Raw genomic sequence first — 19910 nt, 5'->3', positions numbered from 1 at the left:
TTTTTTTCTTTCAGGAAACCACTCTAAATGACTGCCCAGTTCAGTGATTCTTAACCTGGGGTGGGCAGGAAGAATGAGTAGAATCATGGGGAGGGGGGAGCTTCTCAAAGTATACCCCACAGGCTTCCCCAGAGATTCTGAACTGCTGCCCTCTCACTCCTTGCTAGTTGAGATAATTTCTGAGAAAGGTACTGTAGCTGATGGGAATGTGTCATCCCCCTCAAGGGTGTAGGAGAAAAAGGCTGAAATCCACAGTTATTGTCAATTGGATGCACACTTAACGACTAAAACCAAAACCAAACCTATTGCCGTGGAGTCGATTTCGACTCATGGTGACCCCATGTGCTTCAGAGTAGAACTGCTCCATAGGATTTTCTTGGCTGTAACCTTTACGGAAACATATGGCCAGGCCTTTCTTCTGCTGTACCGCTGGGTGGCTTTGAACAGCCAACCTTTAGGCTAGTAGCTGAGAGCAAACCGTTTGTGCCACCCACTGACTTACTTAATAACCGCAGATGTAAATTGCTCTTTTCCAGCCACTGTGTTGTCATGACAATATTCAGGTATGTCAGAGTGTCCCTTACAACCCCATTGTCACTGCATTCACAGCATTTATAGCACCCCCTGCCTGATGTGCAGCCTGAAGTCAGAACCCCAGAATCTCACATATAAATAAATGACACAGTGAGTAAATAAAGAGGGTACCTGATTCGATGAAGACCTCCTAGGCAAACAAAAGCCATTTCGTATTACAACAGGTCGTAACGATAACAGATAAAGTATTTTTCACTTCCTAAAGCTGCTTATCGGAATGTGGCAAGAAAGTCAAAACACATTTAAATGTGCAAATAATTATCTTTTAGATTCTCAGAGCAAACCTCCCTTATTTAATGTTGATTTTGGATTGATTTTGAATTGAAACCTTTTTCATTTCTTTACTCCCTGGTGTGTTCAAGCTGTTTGGGAAAGATCATGAGTACTTTGAAAATTAGGTTTTTATAGGGCACATTTAATTTCCCTCGGTGTCTTTGATCCTTCCTCAGTAAGTTAAGGGTTTAGTATTGCAAGGCATAAAAATAGCACAGTAGGGTTCCTCAGCTTCACATGCAGTTTTTCTTCAGTTTGCTGAAATGTTATAGAGAACAGAAAGAGTGATCACTGAGAGGATAGTAGTGGTCTAAATTCATATCTCCTGGAGGACTGTGTTAGAACAACCCCCAGCATTGACTGATGGCTCATATCTTTATTTCCTCTATATTCATTGATGGCACATACATATCTTTATTTTCTCCTTTGTAAGAGTATTGTTTCATGAAGCATCTCCTCCCCCTCTTTTTTTTTTACAGACTGTATTTCTCAATGCAAGCTCGTGGAGAGACTGATAGAGAAAAGCTGCTGTTAATGTATCAGACAAATGATCAAATAGTAAATGGACTATTTCCTCTGAACAAGGATCTGGCATTAGAAATGGCAGCTCTTTTAGCTCAGGTAACTTACATATGTTGTAAGAGTAATATATTATTTGGGAAAGATTAATTTCTACACTGAGTTAAATGTAGTAAAACAATATAATCAAAAAACCTGTCACTGGCAAGTCTATTCCAACTCCTAGTGACCTTGTAGGACAGAGTAGGACTGCCCCATAGGGTTTCCAAAGAGCAGCTGGTGGATTTGAACTGCCGACCTTTTGGTTAGCAGCCCAGTTCTTAACCACTGTGCCACCAGGACTCCAATTATAGGCATTATAATTACAATTTGACTCCAAATCGCATAGATTATATTAGCACTGATGTAGAAGGAGATAATATGCTATGAAGGGAACCTCGTTTCAACCATTTCAGGAGGTAGCATATGATCAAGAACCAGTGGTATTGAGGGAAGAAGTCCAAGCTGCACTGAAGACACTGGCGAAAAACACGTCTCCAGGAATTGACAGAATACCAATTGAGATATTTTAACAAACAGATACAGCATTGGAGGTTATCACTCATCTATGCCAAGAAATTTGGAAGACAGCTACCTGGCCAACCGACTGGAAGAGATCCATATTTATACTTATTCCAAAGAAAGGTGATCCAGCAGAATGCGGAAATTATTGAACAATATCATTGATATCACACACAAGTAAAATTTTGCTGATGATAGTTCAAAAGCGTCTGCAGCAGTACATCAGTAGGGAACTACCAGAAGTTCAAACCAGATTCAGAAGAGGACATGGAATGAGGGATATCGTTGCTGACGTCAGATGGATCTTGGCTGAAAGCAGACAATACCAGAAAAATGTTTACCTGTGTTTTATTGACTATGCAAAGACATTCTACTGTGTGGATCCTAACAAATTATGGATAACATTGCACAGAATGGGAATTCCAGAACACTTAATTGTGCTCATGCGGATCCTGTACATAGACCAAGAGGCAGTCGTTTGAACAAAATATGGGGATACTACGTCGTTTAAAATCAGGAAAGGTGTGTGTCAGGGTTGTATCCTTTCACCATACTTACTCAATCTGTATGTTGAGCAAATAATCTGAGAAGCTGAACTATATGAAGAAGAATGTGACATCAGGATTGGAGGAAGACTCAGTGACAACCTGTGATATGCAGATAACACAGTCTTGCTTTCGGAAAGCAAAGAGGACTTGAAGCACTTACTGATAAAGATCAAAGACTACAGCCTTCAGTAAGGATTACACCTAAACATGAAGAAAACAAAAATCCCCACAGCTGTACCTATAGGCAACATCATGATAAACAGAAAAGATTGAAGTTGTCAAGGATTTCATTTTACCTGGATCCACAATTAATGCCCATGGAAGCAGTCAAGAGATAAACGACTGTATCGCATTGGGCAAATCTGCTGCAAAAGACCTCTTTAAAGTGTTAAAAAGCAAAGATGTCACTTTGAGGACTAAGATGCATGATATTTTCAATAAATTTCAATAAACGAAAGCTGGACAATGAATAAGGAAGACCGAAGAATTGATGCCTTTGAATTGTGGTGTTGGCAAAGAATATTAAATATACCATAGACTGCCAGAAGAATTAATAAATCTATCTTGGAAGAAGTATAGCCAGAATGCTCTTTAGAAATGAGGATGGTGAGATTTTGTCTCCCATACTTTGGACTTGTTATCAGGAGGAGCCCGTCCCTGGAGAAGGACATAATGCTTGGTAAAGTAGAGGGTCAGCAAGAGAGTGGAAGACCCTCAATGAGATGGATTGACACAGCAGCTGCTGTGAGGGGCTCAAGCATAGCAACAACTGTGAGGATGGTGTAGGACTGGGCAGGTTTGTTCTGTTGTACATAGGGTCACTACGAGTCAGAACCAACTCGATGTCACCTAATAACAGCAACAGAGTTTCTTAATTATCTTGAAAGTACACCACTAGGCTTTGCATTTAATAAAGGAGTTTGCCATGTAGTACTGTGGGGCTAAGAATGCTGTGCTGAAATGGTTCAATGAGCTAGTAGGAATCAGTCTTTAAAAAGGCTAAAGCACTTTCTTTTACTTACCTATTGTATCAATTAGGATTAAGTTCAGCCTTAATAATAATAAAAATAATAGTGACTTAATCAAAAAAGAAGTGTATTTGTGTCTCACATAGAGACATAGGCATCCCGGAAGCTCTGCGAGGTCATTTGTGGTCTGGGCTTTCTCATGCTCTCCGATCTGCTATCCCTGCGGTATCATTTTCATGATCCTGGAGGTTACCAAGAGCTCCAGTGATGACGTCAGTGTACCAGGCATAAGGATGAAGGAAGGGCTGAAGAAGGGCGCGTCCTCCGGCCTTTAAGAAAACTTCCCTGAAGTTACATAGAACACTTTCATTTATGTCTCACATAGCCTCGCCTCCCTACAAGGGAGGCTGGGGAGTGTGGGATTAGCCGGGTGGCAATGTGCCCAACTAACTTCAGGGTGTTTGTTAGGAAGAAGAAGAGGATGGATGTAGGTGGCATACCCGAGTCTTTGCACAGGTTAATTAAGGGAAAATGTTAAAGCACCTGTGAGATGTCACCTGGACAAAGGCTTGGATTCCCCAGGATTTTCAGTGTGTGACTTTTCACTCTGTGTGCTCTCCCAGGAGACCTCTTTCAGCCTCTTTGTTATTCACCACAGGTGCCAGTTTATACTTTTTCATGGGCCTTATATTCAACATACTGAACTCCTCATTCTCCTTCCCCTTTCTTTGTATTCTGTGTCTTTGTTGGGATTCTGCTTCCACTCCGTCCCCCATGCAAGCTTCACATCCGGAATCGTTGCTGATTCTTCCCTCCCTTTCACCCTTTTCCACTAGTCGCCACATCCTGCCAATTTTAACGCTTAGGTATTTTCTACTCTGTTTCACTCCTCTCCGTCTTGACTACCATTGTTACGGTTCAGACTTTCATCACATCCTGCCAGCTCTCCTGCAACAGGCTCCTTCCTCCACAGGGATGCTAGAGGGATTGTTCCAGTTATCTGTTGTTTCTGTTATCTATTGCTGCATAACAAATGACTCCAAAGCTCAGTTGCTTAAAGCATCAGCAACAAGCAGGACAGCTTGCCTCTGCTTCACACAGCATCAGCTGGTATACCTTGAACGCTGGTTGTGATACTAGGCTGAGGGCTGGGATCATTTGAAGGCTTGTCTCACACATCTGGCAGCTGATGCTGGCTGTTAGTTAGGACCTCTGTTGGGGCTGTCAGCTAAACACCTACACGTGGTCTCTTCATATATCTGCTTGTGCTTCCTCACAGAATAGCGGTTGGCTTACAGTAGCAACATCCCAGAAGAGAGGCAGGAAGTGAAAGCTGTCAGTTTCTTGAGGCCTGAGCCTGGAAACTGGCACAGTGTCGCTTGTGCTGTGGTGGTTCCGTATGCAGCAATAGTAACTAGAATGGAGATACAGTAAAACCTGTGAGAGCTTGGAACTCGAAGGGACTGCCTTGTTTTTCCAGGTCTCCCAAGTTTTCCACCTGTGACACTTTTCTATCACTCATTTTAGTGGAAAATATTTGAGTTTTTCTTCTCTGACAGGTTTCTGCCTTGCAGAGGTTCCAGCTTTTGCAGGTTTTACTGTAGAGCAAAAATGTAAATCTAGCTATTTCAGCCCCTCGTTTACAAAGGAGAATATTGATGATCTGATCTTTGCCTGCCTCTCCGGCCTCATCTCTTAGTATTCAGTACTTTGGATTTTATGCTCCAATAAAGCATAAACTGTGGTTCCCTGCGCAATTCCCTGACTCACATGTGGTTCACGTTTTGTCTGTGGTACTCATGTGTTTCCTCTGCCTGGAATGCCTCTACCCCCCACCCTTCACCTCTTACCTTCAGCTTATCCTTTAATTTTCATCTCAGGTGTCCCTCCTCCCAGGAAGCTTTCCTGGATCCTACCTGGATAGGTTAAATGTCCATTCAGGGGGTTTCTATATTGTCCTTCATGTGTCTTTTCCTGTCATGACCTCGATACAAAAAAAACAAACCTACTGCCGTTGAGTCAATTTCTACTCATATCGAGTCTAGTGGCTTCTGTTTATGTTTTTGCTCTGTGCCACGAACTATGCGCCCCGCCCCCCGGAGGGCAAGGGCTGTTCCTATTCAAATATCTTTGTATCTAGCATAGTGTCTTACACTTAGTTCATTCTCCATAAATGTTTTTGAATGACTGAATAGTTAATAATTTAGTGTACTTTTAAGTAATCTTATGATCATCCAAACTTTAAAGCAATAATGCTATACTGAATGTTTTCTCTTTATAAGTGATAAAAACTGAGGAAAAGAGAAATAAGGTAACAGTTTTCTTGGTGACATAATTAGGAATGATTCTATAGCTTTGGTCCTCTAATGCTGTAGTTTGGCTGTTAAAATCTCTCTCATTTTTACTGAAATTTAACTTAGTCTTCTTACTTTAACTTTTAATTTAATCAAGAAAGCTTCTCCAGAAAAAATTAGAACATACTTTGGATATATGTACTTCTAACATTTTTTTAGATGAATTTGAGGAAGCGGTAGAAAGATAAGGCCATACACCTAGAAAATTCTGAGCACATTACTAACTATAAAAGGAAAATTAAATAATGCCTCTGACCTCTTTACATCATAATAGTTTTTGTGAAGATAAATGATCTATGTTAAAGAAATCTGAACTCTGTAGAAGAAAAGTTGTTTTTGTTGTAGATTGAGTATCTGTAGGTCTTACCACCTGCCTGTCAATGGAGGCTTGCATGTTGCTCTTATGCTAAACAGGCTTCAGCTGAGCTTCCAATCTAAGACAGACTAGGAAGAAAGATCTGGCGATCTACTTCTGAAAATTAGCCATTCATACCCTAAGGATCACAATGGTCCAATTCGCAACTGGTTGATCAGGGGGACACCTCAGGACCAGGCAGCGTTTCATTCCATTGTTCTTAGGGTTGCTGTGAGTTGGGTCTGACTTGCCAGACAATAACAGATCCGTGTTGATATTTTCTATCTTAATTAGATAACTCTTGGAGCTGATCATCAATTTTGGGCATAGTGTCTGGTAAGGCATTATAATCTAGTATCAGGGCCTGTCCATATTCAGGAGGAGGGATGAGAATCAAGATCAGCACAAAGTTGGTTCCTATAAGGTGGAGGTCAGATATACCTCCACTCCCAAACTTTTTCACTATTTCTGACACCAGCCATCCCTTCCCTGGCACTCTTCACTTCTCTACTGGGTTCAGTAATTCATTGCAATGACCACACAAAACTCACAGACCATGCTCAAGGTTATGTGGTTTATTAGGAGGTAACAGGTTTCAACTCAGGACCGGGATCAACTTGGAAGTAACAGGATATGACTCAGGAGACAGGATCAACTCTTAATCAGTTAGGACAGCTTCCCACCAAGACAACTCTCAGCTCCTTCTCATCCATGCTAGCCACTGACCCTTCTGTTGGCCTCTGCCCTACTTGGGCAAGTGTTACAGTGCTTTAGTTCCAACAGCAAGCTTCCTGCCCAAAAGCACTCAGCTCTCTCCATGGGCCGGCAGTCCCACCGTGCTGTCTTGCACCAGTCTCTTCATTCCCAAGCAGCTATTTCTCTGCTCCTGGGCTCTGCCGTGCCTGCTGTTGTTTCTCACCATCTTATGCTACTTTCAGTGTACAGCTCTTTGTTTTGGGTCTAGGAGGTTCTCAGCACAGGGACCCTGGGTCCAAAAGACATACTCTGCTGCAGGTTCTTCTTGATAGTAGTGAGGACCCCCTCAGCCTCTGTGGGATTGGCCTTTATATTTTAAAGCATGGCCCTCTCAGCCATACCAAAAACTGACCAATCCCTGCAAGGTCACTTAATCCTTATTAAGTGGTTTTATGTACTCTATTTGCATATTAAACTGACCAATCCCTGCAAAATGCATAAGATAGACCAAATACAAGGCAGAGTGTGTCCTAACCAATTATTTTTGACAGAATTAAAATTCCAAGGCCAGAAAGACCATATAGAAGGGAAACCCATTGCACTACAGGCATCATGTTCATGTGGGGCATGTTGGGACTTACTAACTTGACTTTCAGTTATTCTGCAAACATTTATGGTGCCTATTCTGTGCCAAAGTGTATGCCAGGCACCAGGAAGGGGAGACACTGAGCTTGGAGAAACCACTATAGGGTTCCCTAAGAGACAAGACTGCCTTGAATAGCCTACTATTTTTGATCCTAACTGACATATCCTTGGAGGTTAAATCCTGATCACAGGTTTGATAGGTAGCTGTGGTCAGTGCTGCCTGGTGATTGTTATTAGGTGCCATCGAGTCAGTTCCAACTCATAGCGACCCTGTGTACAACAGAACAAGACACTGCTCGGTACTGCACCATCCTCACAATCATTGCTATGCTTGGGGACAATAAAGAACTTGCTGTGGCGGAAGGATTTCAGTAAGATTGAAAAGCAGAGGGACCCACTTTTGTTTGGTGTGAGGAATCTAGGAAGGATAGCTGGCTAGGTGAGGGATAAGGAATGATAGAAATGAGGAGAAGTGAGGAATGAGAGCTGAACCAAGTAGCCAACAAGTAAGAAACTTGATTAAAGACAGAATGTAGGAAATTATAAGAATAGGATGTAAAGGCAAAGCCGAACTGAGGCATTTAGACAGTAACTGGTCAGATTAAGATTAAGAACTAGGTAAGGGGAGTCACAGAGGTCAGATTCTCAGAGGCTGGTTGTGCTGACAGCTTAACTGGAGGCAGAGGACCCTTTTGAGATGGCAACTTGGAGCTTTCTGAGGCCATTCCTGCCCGGTCTGGATGGAACCCTCCATCTGCTTGCTGTAGAGTGCTTTAGATAATGATGTGAATGATCTGTAGGACATTCACCTGAATGTCCTCTGCCTCATCCTGCCCCTTGAACCCTTTTCAGTGCCGTATACAAGGCACTTCGGTTTATTCTGAGTTTTTGTTTATATTTCAGGCTCCCTACTAGACAACAAGCTCTTTGAGAGCAGGAACTATGTCTAACTTATTCCTTTCACCTATCACTTAGCACAGTGCCTGACCAATAATGGGGACTCAGTGTATGTTTGGATGAATGGATGAGTGGGCAAGCAGATAGAGAGGTGGATGGTTGGGTAGCTGGAAGAATGGGTAGAGGATAGTGTCTCTTTGACCTAATTAATAGAGATAAGAGGTGAACATTGTTCCATGGTGGGGTGGGGGGGAATGAAGGGCTCTATTCCCAGAAATAATAGAACAATAGAAAGAGAGGATGAACACAGTAACATTATGGAGAAAATCTAGGAAAGAAGTAGTGAGAATATAGTTCTTCCTCCCATTACATTCAGTAGAGATGCTTAAAAAATATAACTAATACTTCTGTGAAATGTCTTATAGCTTTATAACTTTTTGTTGTCTTTTAACTTTTATTTCTCCTTTTTATTAGCAATCACAGTAAAATCTGTGAAAGCTGGAACCTGTGTAAGGAGGAAACCTGTCAGAGAAGGAAAATGCAAATGTTTTCCACTAGAACAAGCAATAGCAAACCAAACTCATTGCCATCTAGTCATTTCCAACTCATAGCGACCCTAAGGACGGAGGACAGGGTAGAACTGCCCCATAGGGTTTCCAAAGATCTATGGAAGCAGACTGCCACATCTTTCTCCTGTGGGGCAGCTGGTGGGTTTGAACCACATACCTTTTGGTTAGCAGCTGGGCACTTAAACACTGTGCCACCAGGGCTCCTCTAACAAGCAATAGAAAAGTGGTAGTACTGCACTTTGTCAAAGCTGGAAGACTTATGAAACCGGGAAAAACAAGGCAGTCCTGTCGAGTTCCAGCTCTCACAGGTTTCACTGTAAAATATACTTTAAAAATCATCCTGTGCTGTTATAGCTAATAGCAGGGGAGAATAGTGGCCTTTAGCAAATGCTGCTAGATGGTGAGATTAATCTAGGGATGTTAATGTAGAAATGGAACAGAAATGTTTGAATTATAGCTTTTTTTTTCAAAATTAGAATTCAAATGGAATTTATATTTTAATAACAGTTCTTATGTGTAATTGTAAATTTTGCAATCACTCAATCATGACAAATAGATTTATGTATTGCATGTAATAAAGAATGTTTATAAAGAATAAAACTGATTTGCTTTTCCAAAACTCTTTTCAATATCCTATGTTTTCTCTTTGGCTTTCCAATTAGGTGGAGATTGGAGATTTTGAAAGACCTTTCTCAACTCCAGCAGGGCATGTTACTAATCAGTGCAAAGCAAATCAAACTCTAAAACAAGTCATAGAGAAATTTTATCCTAAAAGGTATAGAGATGGCTGTTCTGCAGAACAGTTAAGGTAAGGAACTACTTAAGAGAGTAGAGTCCCGCTAGTCTTCCAGTGATTTTTTTATGTTCAAATTTTAAAAATGAGAAAAAATTGTATATGACAATTTTCTCAAGACTTTTTAATACTATTGAGTGCCAAGAGGTTATGTTGTCTCTCTCTCTAAGACATTCCTGGAAATTTTAGAATCTATATTTACAATTAAAAAAAAAAATTAAAAAGCTTTTACCTTAATTTAGAAGACCTGCTTTTCATTTGATCTTACTCATTCTTTCCAAACTAATCCTGATAATAAAATAAAAGAAAAAAATTGGCCAGTACTATGGTTAATTTTATTTGCGTATTTACCAAACAATTTTTATCTCTTAGGTATTACATTATAAACAAACTGGAATAAAAATAAACTATCTTCTTAACACATAAGATTTTTTTGTATAAGTTTTTAATTGAACTCAACTTGTTTGGAGTTTTGATTTTAGAGAGTACATAAAGAAAAGCTTGTTAGATGAAAAGACAGAGACAAAGCCAATTCACCAGGAATTTTCGAAAATAGAAACATTTCAGATCTTTTGTCTGTAGAATGGGTGGTTGCCTTCGTGATTTGATTTGAAAGATTTCCCCGGTCCCCAACATCTTTCCAAGCCAGAAGCAATAGTACCTAAATTCCACCACTCTGGACTCATTCTCTGGGTTTTACTTTTTGTCCTTTTCTTTAAAAATGAGACTTGCCCATGAGAAATTACCTTTTAAACTTATTTACACTAAGGTTTTATGCTCGTTCATTTTGATTTTCAAATTTATCTGAGTAGTGGGGGTGAGGGGTTGGGTGTAAGGGAACCCTAAGTCATTTTGACAGCACTAACAGTATGAGAATTTGGTTAAAGGAATTGTACAGAAAGCGAGGGGTAGACACTGGCGGGTTGGAGTCACAAGGGAACAGCTTCACTGGCTCACAGCTCTGCCTTAGGATTGCTCAAGGAGAGCTTCACCCTGGGAGGATGAGAGACTCTTTTTGCTTTTGTGTTTTCTCTTTTTTTAGGCAGCTGTGCCAGCGACTGTCAACGAGATGGATGGCTCTTCGGGGACACAGCACTGCTGACTGTGTCCGCATTTATTTGACAGTAGCCAGGAAGTGGCCATTCTTTGGTGCCAAGTTGTTTCTTGCGAAAGTAAGAAAGGAATGAGAGGGAATGCATAATGAAAACCTTTGTGTATATGGCCAACCCCATCCAGTTCAGTCAGTTAAAGCAGTGATAACAACCCCAAGTTTAGTATATTCAGCTTTTTTAAAAAAATAAAGGAATTCTCAACAATGTTAAGAAAACAATGAAGGGGCACTGGGAAAAGTACAGAAAAACCATCAACTTCTCTATCTTTTCCCTTCTGCTCAACTTCTCCCTACCCTGAATCATTTCTTAGATTCGTAAGGCTAATCATTAGACTGAAAACAACATCTGAACTCTGCTTTCCTCTCTTCATTCATTCATTCATAAACCCATTTACTCTCACTCATTTAGCCAGTAGACAGTTGCCATCAGGTTGATTTTGACTCATGGCCACCCATGTGTAACTGAGTAGAACTGTGCTCCATAGGGTTTTCAGTGGCTGATTTTTTGGAAGTAAATCACCAGGCCTTTCTTCCGAGGTGCCTCTGGGTGGACTTGAACCTCCAGCCTTTTGGCTAGCAGCCGAGCATGTTAACTATTTGCACCACCCAGGGCTCATTCATTTGCTCATTTATTTAGTAAGTATTTATTGAGTTCTGTTTGCAAGCACTCAGCTAAGCCTTAGGGGTAGATAAGCCCATAGTTTCAAATGAGTTGTGTCTGAACTTCCAGGAACTCACAGTTCAGTTCTGCAGCAGGCCTGTGACCAAGCCGGACGATGGTGAATAGTGTAAGAGTGATATGAACAGAGTGCCACAGAAACACCGAGGAAGGGGAGGCTAACCCTGCCAGGGGGTGGCTAGCCCTCTCCCTGAGGAAAAATCTGTACTTCTTAATTCCTCTTCTTTCTGTTGAACCATGTCATCTTGTACTCTCTCAGGCTCTTAAGATATATTCTGTCTTGTGTTATGTTTGTGTATGTGCTTGTTTTATCCTTACTAATAAGTTGTATACTCCATGAGGATATGGACTTACTGATCCTAAGATCCTCCTCGGTGCCCACCATAATGCTTTGTATATCGTTATCGCTCAATAAATATTTACTAAATAGCTGTGCAACTTTGGGCAAGTTGGCTAACCTTTCTGGGCCTCAGTTTCCTCACCTATAAATTAACAACTTGGACTAGAAAAGTAAACTATTAAGTATCTTCTAACTGTTATTCTGTGAGCGACTATATTATTCTTAGGTAAGAAATTATTCTGCTGCTAGAACTGGAAGCTGTGTACTAAGTAAGTTAACAGGTATTGAAGTCAGTATACTTATAAAATTAGATAATATATTTGCAGGTAATTGAATATACATTTTAAAATATATAAGAAATAGATTTGAGCTGTAGATAGCCTTTCACAATGTATTTTAATTCTAATTTCAGCGTTGGAAGGGATATTAAATATCTTCTCTGCTCCGGTAATATGTTCTTTGTTTGCCAGCACAAAAATAGTGTTATTAAATAATGACAGTGCATTGCCTGTTACATGAATGACATCTTTCTTTGCGTGCTTTTTTTTTTTTTTTTATAACAGGGAAGCACCTCCTTTGTTTGTTTAATGGCATCCTTTTTAATGCTGCCTGTCTTTTGCAAAAGGTGACCTGGTGGCACAGCAGTTAAGAGCTCAGCTGCCTACTGAAAGGTTGGCAGTTCAAACCTACCCAGAGGCTCTGTGGGAGAAAGACCTGGCAGTCTGCTTCCATGAAGATTACAGCCTAGGAAACACTGTGGGGCAGTTCTACTCTGTCACATGGAGTCATTAAGAGTTGAAATCCATTTGATGGCACCCAACAACAGTCTTTTGCAACCAGCCCTCATGGACCATGTGATAACCCTGTGTTTTTTATACCTGAGATTCTGAAAACTTTTACTACATACGAGTAACACAAGATGCATCCCAGTTCCTTATATAGTCTTGACATTCTTTTTTAAGATTTAAGAGAAGTGCTTAAGTTTTTTCTTAGAATTTCAGTTGTTAACTGAACAAAACAGTCATTGTGGAATACTAAAAAACGTTCATGTGTTTTAGTGGTGGAAGATTCTTTTTATGAATATAATTTCATTGCTTTTTGCAGTAAGAAAAATTAGTGGAAATTTTAGAATTTCAGATTAGTGTTGATCACACAGTTTCATATTTCCTTTTTATTTTCTAATGTTAGGCACTGAATATCAGATTAATAATCTTTTTCAGAAAAAGTCTGCAATTATAATAATATTTCTTTCCATTGTAATAGTACTATACACCTTATAAAGCATATCAATATAATTTGTATTATTAGAATTTTGATCATCACAGAAACCCTAAGAGCTCTGTTAACTATTAGCCTCTTGAAACAAAAGAAAAGTAAGATATAAACATTATTGCTTCCATGTTAAAGATGAGGAAATTGAGTTTCAAAGAAATTAAGTAGCTTGTCCAAATGAACACATTAGTAAATGGCAAGTTTGAGTTTCAAACCCAGGTATCCTAATATCAGATTCACTGCTCTAATCAGTATACCACACTATCTCCTCCCCAAGAGAGATTTTTAATAAGCTTTTGTTGTTGTTTAATGGCAAATGTTGTATGGCATTTAGATTGAAAAATATTTCTGTAAATTTGCTTAGCATATATAATATAGTGTACTTTTACCTCTTCATAGCCCATAACTCCATCATCCCTTGGAACTACTTTCATGTGGCTGGCTGTACATGAAGATGGTTTAAGCATCTTAGAATACAACTCCATGGTAAGATTAAATCCTAAAGTTTTACACTGAGTCAACCATTTCTATTGCTCAGTCTCCCATAAACAGAAGGTAGTGATATCTTAATCTGATTTTTCTCATACATACAAAACTTTCTTCCTAATACTGTATAATGAATAGCTATTTTACAAATACAAATATGACTACAGTGTAATCTTTTAAAATAAAGATTAGAGAAAATTTTCGGGAATGATAATTGTGATAAGGGTCTGATATCCAAAATATATATAAAACTTCTACCACTTAACAACAAAAAAATAAACAGCCCAATCAACAAATGGGCAAAGCACTTGAACAGACGTCTCACCAAGGAGGATATTCACATATCCAACAAGCACATGAAAAGATGCTTAACTTCATTAGTCATTAGGAAAATGCAAACCAAAACCATAATGAGATATACTTCACTCCCACAAGGATGGCTAGGATTAAAAAAAGGAAAATAACAAATATTAGTGAGGATGTGGAGAAATTGGAACCCTTATCCATTGCTGGTGGGAATGCAAAATGGTACAACCACTATGAAAAGCAGTTTGGCAGTTCCTCAGACAGTTAAATGTAGAACTACCATATAACCCAACAATTCCACTCCTAGGTGTATACCAAAGAGACATTAAAGCAGGGAAACAGACAGATGTACACCAGTGTTCACTGCAGCATTATTCACAGTAGCCAAAAGGTGGAAACAACCTAAATGTCCATCAGCAGCTGAATGGGTAAACAATGTGGTACATACATACAATGGAATATTACTCAGCCATAAAGAAAAATGAAGTCCTGATGCATGCTACAAAATAGATGAACCTTGAGAACATTATGCTGAGTGAAATAAGTCAATCACAAAAGGACAAATATTGTATGATCTGACGTATATGAAATAACAAGAATACGAAATGTATAGAAACCAATGTTTATTAGTGGTTACCAGGAGCAGGAGGGAGAGAGAAAGGGGAAGCTATTGTTTAGGAAGCAGTGGGTTTATGTTTATGGCGATGGGAAAGTTGTCAACGATAGTTAATGGTTGTATAACATGATTAATGTAATTGATTTCACTAAATTGTACACCTGAAAAATGTTGAATTGGCAAATGTGTTATATTTTTACAACAATTTAAGAAATAGAAAAAAAAAAGAAAAGATTGTATTTTCTGTATGTGTCTTGATTATGTAGTGCTGCCATAACAGAAATGCCACAAGTGAATGGCTTTGACAGGCAGAAATTTATCCCCTCACAGTTTAGGAGGCTAGAAGTCCGAATTCAGTGCACCAGCCCCATGGGAAGCCTTTCTCTCTCTGTCGGCTCTGAGGGAAGGTCCTTGTCATCAGTCTTCCCCTGAGTCTAGGAGTTTCTCAGCACAGGGACCCCAGGTTCAAAGGATGCGCTTTGCTCCCGGCTCTTCTTTCTTTGTGGTAGGATGTCCCTCTCTCTCTGCTCACTTCTCTCTGCTTTTATCTCTTTCTTTCACCACTTTGTCTAGCAAAAGTAGGACCATCCAACCAGCTTTATTCTACTTCTCATTCTGACAAAATCATAGAAAAGTATCAAACATGCTATCACCCAGAGCCTCGCTTCTCAACAGTACTTGATCTATTGGTGGTGATATTTTGTGTATTTGTATTGCCATCTCATGCTATGGATTAGCAGTGCCCTCTTTTCTACTGCATGCAGAGACATCAACATCTTTAACACTAACCAGACTTGAGAACCAATTTAGAAAACTCATCCTTACAGTTTTGTTTCTCTAGAACCACTCTTGGTACCAAATGCCTTAGGCTGGGTTCTGTAGAGAAGCAAAACCAGTGAAGCATATATTTATATATATTTATCTAAAGGAAATGGCTCACACAGTTGTAGAGGCTGGCAAGTCCCAAGTCTGTGGGTTAGGCATCAGGCTGGAGGCTTCTCCTGACTCACATAGCTGCAGGGGCTGATGAACCCAAGATTAGCAGGTCGGACAGCAGTCAGCTGGCTCATGGGCTGCGGAGGCCCATGAATCCCAACATCAGCAGGCAGAATGGCAGGCCACTGGCTCAAGTCCCAAGAACCAGAGGTCAGATGATGACGAGCCGGATGCAAGATCCAGAGCAAGCAAAAGCCAGCCAGCTTTGCCAGAACGTCCAATATATTGGATGCAAGCCACACCAGTGAGGAAACTCCCCTTACAACTGATTGGCTGATCACATCGGATCACATCATGAAAGTAATTACACTGTATCACAAAATGGAGGATAACTACATCACTACATAACTGCCAAATTACTGAGAATCATGGCCCAGCCAAGTGGACACACAACCTTAACCATCACAGTACGAGAAAAATCATATTAAGATGCCAAGATTAAATTGCAATCATTTGTGAAATGACTGTTCATTTATAATATTAGCAATATTGTTTCCTTTGTAAAAGAAAAAACATATTAAGATATCATTAAAGTAGAAGCTTTAACTACCGAAGTTTAAATTCAGTTTCATGAAAGCTTCTATAACATAATTTCTGTCATTTATCTGTTCATTTGTACGTATGTAATATCTTCGACTTTTTAAAAAAATCACGTTAAAAACACTAATCTTTCTGTATGCTCACTTATTTATCTGAAATTTATAGTTTATCATTTTTCATATGCATTACATTATTTAGTAACTTTTATTTACATATTTTTTAACCTGGCCAGCAGGAATTGCTAAACTCGCTCTGCAGGCATAGTGAGCTCTCCTTACGTACAGGTAGGGATCACTAAGAATTTCTTAGAGATGAAACTATCCCTTCCTGTTATAGTTAAAGTTGCTCCTTAAAATTACTAAAAAGCTTTTTTTGAGGGAGTTTTATATTTATTTATTTCTTGAATGGAGAACTTGAAGATATTATAAAATCAGTGATGTAAAGTGTACCAATATTGAGTTAGCTAAGTTAAGTTAGCCACTTCCCTGGATCCTATGAGGAGGGCATGCAGGCCAGGAAGCAGACAGTGGTAGGTTGCAGCTCCTAAGGCATTGAGTGGTGGAATGTTCTGTCAAAGTCTTGCAAGCTAACCAGTAGATATGCAGCTTCCTTTGCCTTAGGCTGTACATCTTTGAATTATATTTTAAAAATTGTTTTAGAAACAAGTTGAAAAAAATATTTGCTGCATATATGACAGAGTTATATCCTTAATATACACAGATCCTTTCTAAAACAAGAAAATGATGAACATACCAGTAGACAAATGGGCTAAGTCAATTCACAGAAGAAGAAATAGAAATATTCAATAAATGTGTTTAAAAATGTTAATCTCCAAATTCAGTGCAATCCCTATCAAAATTCCATCAGCCTTCCTGACAGAGATGGAAAAGCGAATCCTCAAAGTTATATGCAAAGGCAAGGGACCCTAACTAGCTAAAGCAATCTTGAAGAATAAAGTAGGAGGACTCACACTTGCTGATTTCAAAACATACTTTAAAGCCACAGTAATTGAAACAGCCTGGTACTGGTATGATAATAGACATATAGACCAATGGAATATAATTGGGAGTTCAGAAAATAAATCTATACATCTATGGTCAACTGATTTTTGACAATGATGCCAAGTCCATCCATTGGGGATAGAAGAGTCTCTTCAGTAACTGATGCTGGGAAGATTGGATGTCCACATGCAGAAGAGTGAATCAGGATCCAACCCTCATGCCATGCACAAAAAACAATTCAAAATGAATCAAGGGCGTAATTGTGAAAACTGAAACCATAAAATTGTTAAAAGAAAATGTAGGAGTGAAGCAAGTTTTTAATGATGGGATATCAGATATGTCAATGAAAGCACAAGCAGCAAAAGACAAAGTAGATAAATGAGACCTCATAAAATTAAATACTTTAGTTCATCAAAGGACTTTATCAAAATAATGAAAAGACAACCTACAGATTGGGAGAAAAAATTGGAGAACCATATATCTGATAAGGATCTAATATCCAAAATATATAAAATACTTCTACACCTTAGCAACAAAAAGACAAATATAGCAATCCTAAAGATTCCATTAGGGAGATGCAAATCAAAGCCACAATGAGATACCAACTCACCCTTGTTTGAATGTGTAAAAGTGGCATGGAGATGGTGTCTGACCTCCTCTAGCTTTACAGGAGGGAAGGAGAATCAAGATGAACAGCCCAAGGCTGATTGCAAGGCTACTTCTCTACTGGGTTCGATAACTCATTGCAATGGCCACACAGAATTCACAAACCATATGATTATGGGGTTTATTAGGGATGTAACAGTTACAATTCAGGCTCAGGAGCACTCAAAACACAGTTTTTCCATCAGGATAGCCTCTTCCATCCATGCTCACAGGCACGCCTCTTCCTGGCACTAGGCCTCTACCCAAAGGCACTCAGTTTTCTCTCTCCATGGGCCAGCAGGCCCACCGGGCTGACTTCTGCTGCCGGATCTCCGCTGCCAGGTCTCACTGCCTTCAGTGTTACATCTGTTTCTCTGTCTGTCTCCTGGTTCCAGGAGCTTCTCGGCAGAGCGATCCCAGATCCAAAGGACATGCTGGCTCCTGGCTGTTCTTCCATGGTGGTGGTGGGATTCTCTCCCCCTCCTGCCTCTGGGGTAGCTCATTTCATACCCATCGGAATGGCCAAACTGACCAATCCCCTTGGTGGGCTACAATTACCCTATCTGCTCAGTCCTGTCCAATCATCTGGGTGGGAGTTACAAGACCATGGTGAGAAAGACCACGCAAAAGCAGTCCATTACACTGCAGAATGGCAGTGATCAAAAAAAATGGAAAACGATAGGTGTTGGTGAGGTTGTGGAGAAACAGGAACCCTCGTCCATTGTGGTAGAAATGTAAAACGGTATAGCCGCTGTGGAAAACTGTTTGGTGGTTCCTCAAAAAGTTGAACGTAGAACTACCATAAAGCCGTTGGCCATTGAGTCAGTTCTGACTCATAGCAACCCTATAGGACAGAGTAGAACTGCCCCAATAGGGTTTCAAAGGCTGTAATCTTTGTGGAAGCAGACTGCCACATTTTTCTCCTGTGGAGTGGCTGGTGGGCTCAAACCACAAACCCTTTAATTTAGCAGCTGAGCACTTAACCACTGTACCCTTAGAACTACCATATGACCCAACAATTCCACTCTTGGGTATATGCCCAAAAGACCTGAAAGCACACCAGTGTTCACTGCAGCAGTATTCATAATTGCCAAAAGGTGGAAGCAATTGAATTGTCCACCAACTGATGAATGGATAAACAAAATGTTGTATATACATACAGTGGAATATTACTCCATTGAACCATAAAGAGGAATGAAGTCTTGATGCATGCTACATGAATGAACCTAGAAAACATGGTGAGCGAAATAAGTCAGTCACGAAAGGACCATACTGTATGATCTCACTTACTGAAATAAGCAAAAGTTATTAGTGGTTACCAGGGGTGAGAGGGAGGGGGAAAGAGGGTGTTTTGTTTAGGGTGCATTGAATATATGTTAATGGTGGTAGAATAATTTGGAAAAGAATAGCGAGAATGGTTGCACAACTTGAAGAATGTAAGCAGTGTCACTGAGTTATACATGTAGACATTATTGAATTGCTCTGTGTTTTGTTGTGTATATTTTCATCACAATTAAAAAAATGTTAATCTCACTAGTAATTAAATAAATGCAGTTTAAAACAGTGAGATTCTACTTTTCATCAATCAAGGTAGCAAAGATTTAAAAGAATGATAATATCCAGTGTTAGCAAGACAGCAGTGCTGGGAGTATAAATGGGTATAATCTTTCTGGAAAAGAGTTTGGAAAAATTCTCAAAAATTGTCCTTACTTTTTGGGATTTATTACCAAAGAAATAATTAGGTATGTGCCTTAAGAAATATGTCCAAAAATATTCATTGAAGTTTTGCTTAAGATAGTAACAAATTAAAAATGGTTTAACTATTCCACAAGAGGAGATTGGTTAAATAAAGGATTATCAAATCAATAAAATGATGTTACACGACTACATCTGTTGTCATGGGAAGATGTTCATATATGTCATTAAGTTAAAAAAAAAAGCAACATGCTAGACAGTATGCATGACACAGTATCTGTTGACATATATCAAAATCTATCAGGTTGAACCATATGGATTACAAATATTTGACCATTTTTTACCTTAAAAAATGTCAGTTTCATATGGGTCAACCAAATATATAGAGAGAAATATCTTAAAGGACTTATACAAAAATATTAACAAATCCATCCACCTACGGTCACCTGAT

General features: G+C 39.5%; 1 protein-coding gene across 2 annotated transcripts in view; it reads left to right on the top strand.

Moving 5' to 3' along the window:
• Positions 1-19910, top strand: part of PLEKHH2 (pleckstrin homology, MyTH4 and FERM domain containing H2) — a 111269-nt gene that overhangs the window by 87375 nt on the left and 3984 nt on the right. For both annotated transcript variants that reach the window (XM_023735512.1, XM_004369513.2), the window contains 4 exons: positions 1347-1488; positions 9642-9787; positions 10815-10944; positions 13574-13660. In XM_023735512.1, coding sequence (XP_023591280.1) covers positions 1347-1488; positions 9642-9787; positions 10815-10944; positions 13574-13660 — 505 coding nt within the window. The remainder of the gene's footprint in view (positions 1-1346; positions 1489-9641; positions 9788-10814; positions 10945-13573; positions 13661-19910) is intronic.

The sequence above is a fragment of the Trichechus manatus genome, unplaced genomic scaffold (genome assembly GCF_000243295.1).
Source record: "Trichechus manatus latirostris isolate Lorelei unplaced genomic scaffold, TriManLat1.0 scaffold00005, whole genome shotgun sequence".
In the NCBI taxonomy this organism is placed as follows: Eukaryota; Metazoa; Chordata; class Mammalia; order Sirenia; family Trichechidae; genus Trichechus; species Trichechus manatus.
Note: the sequence above shows the minus strand (reverse complement) of the source record. Positions and strands in the feature narration are given on the sequence as shown.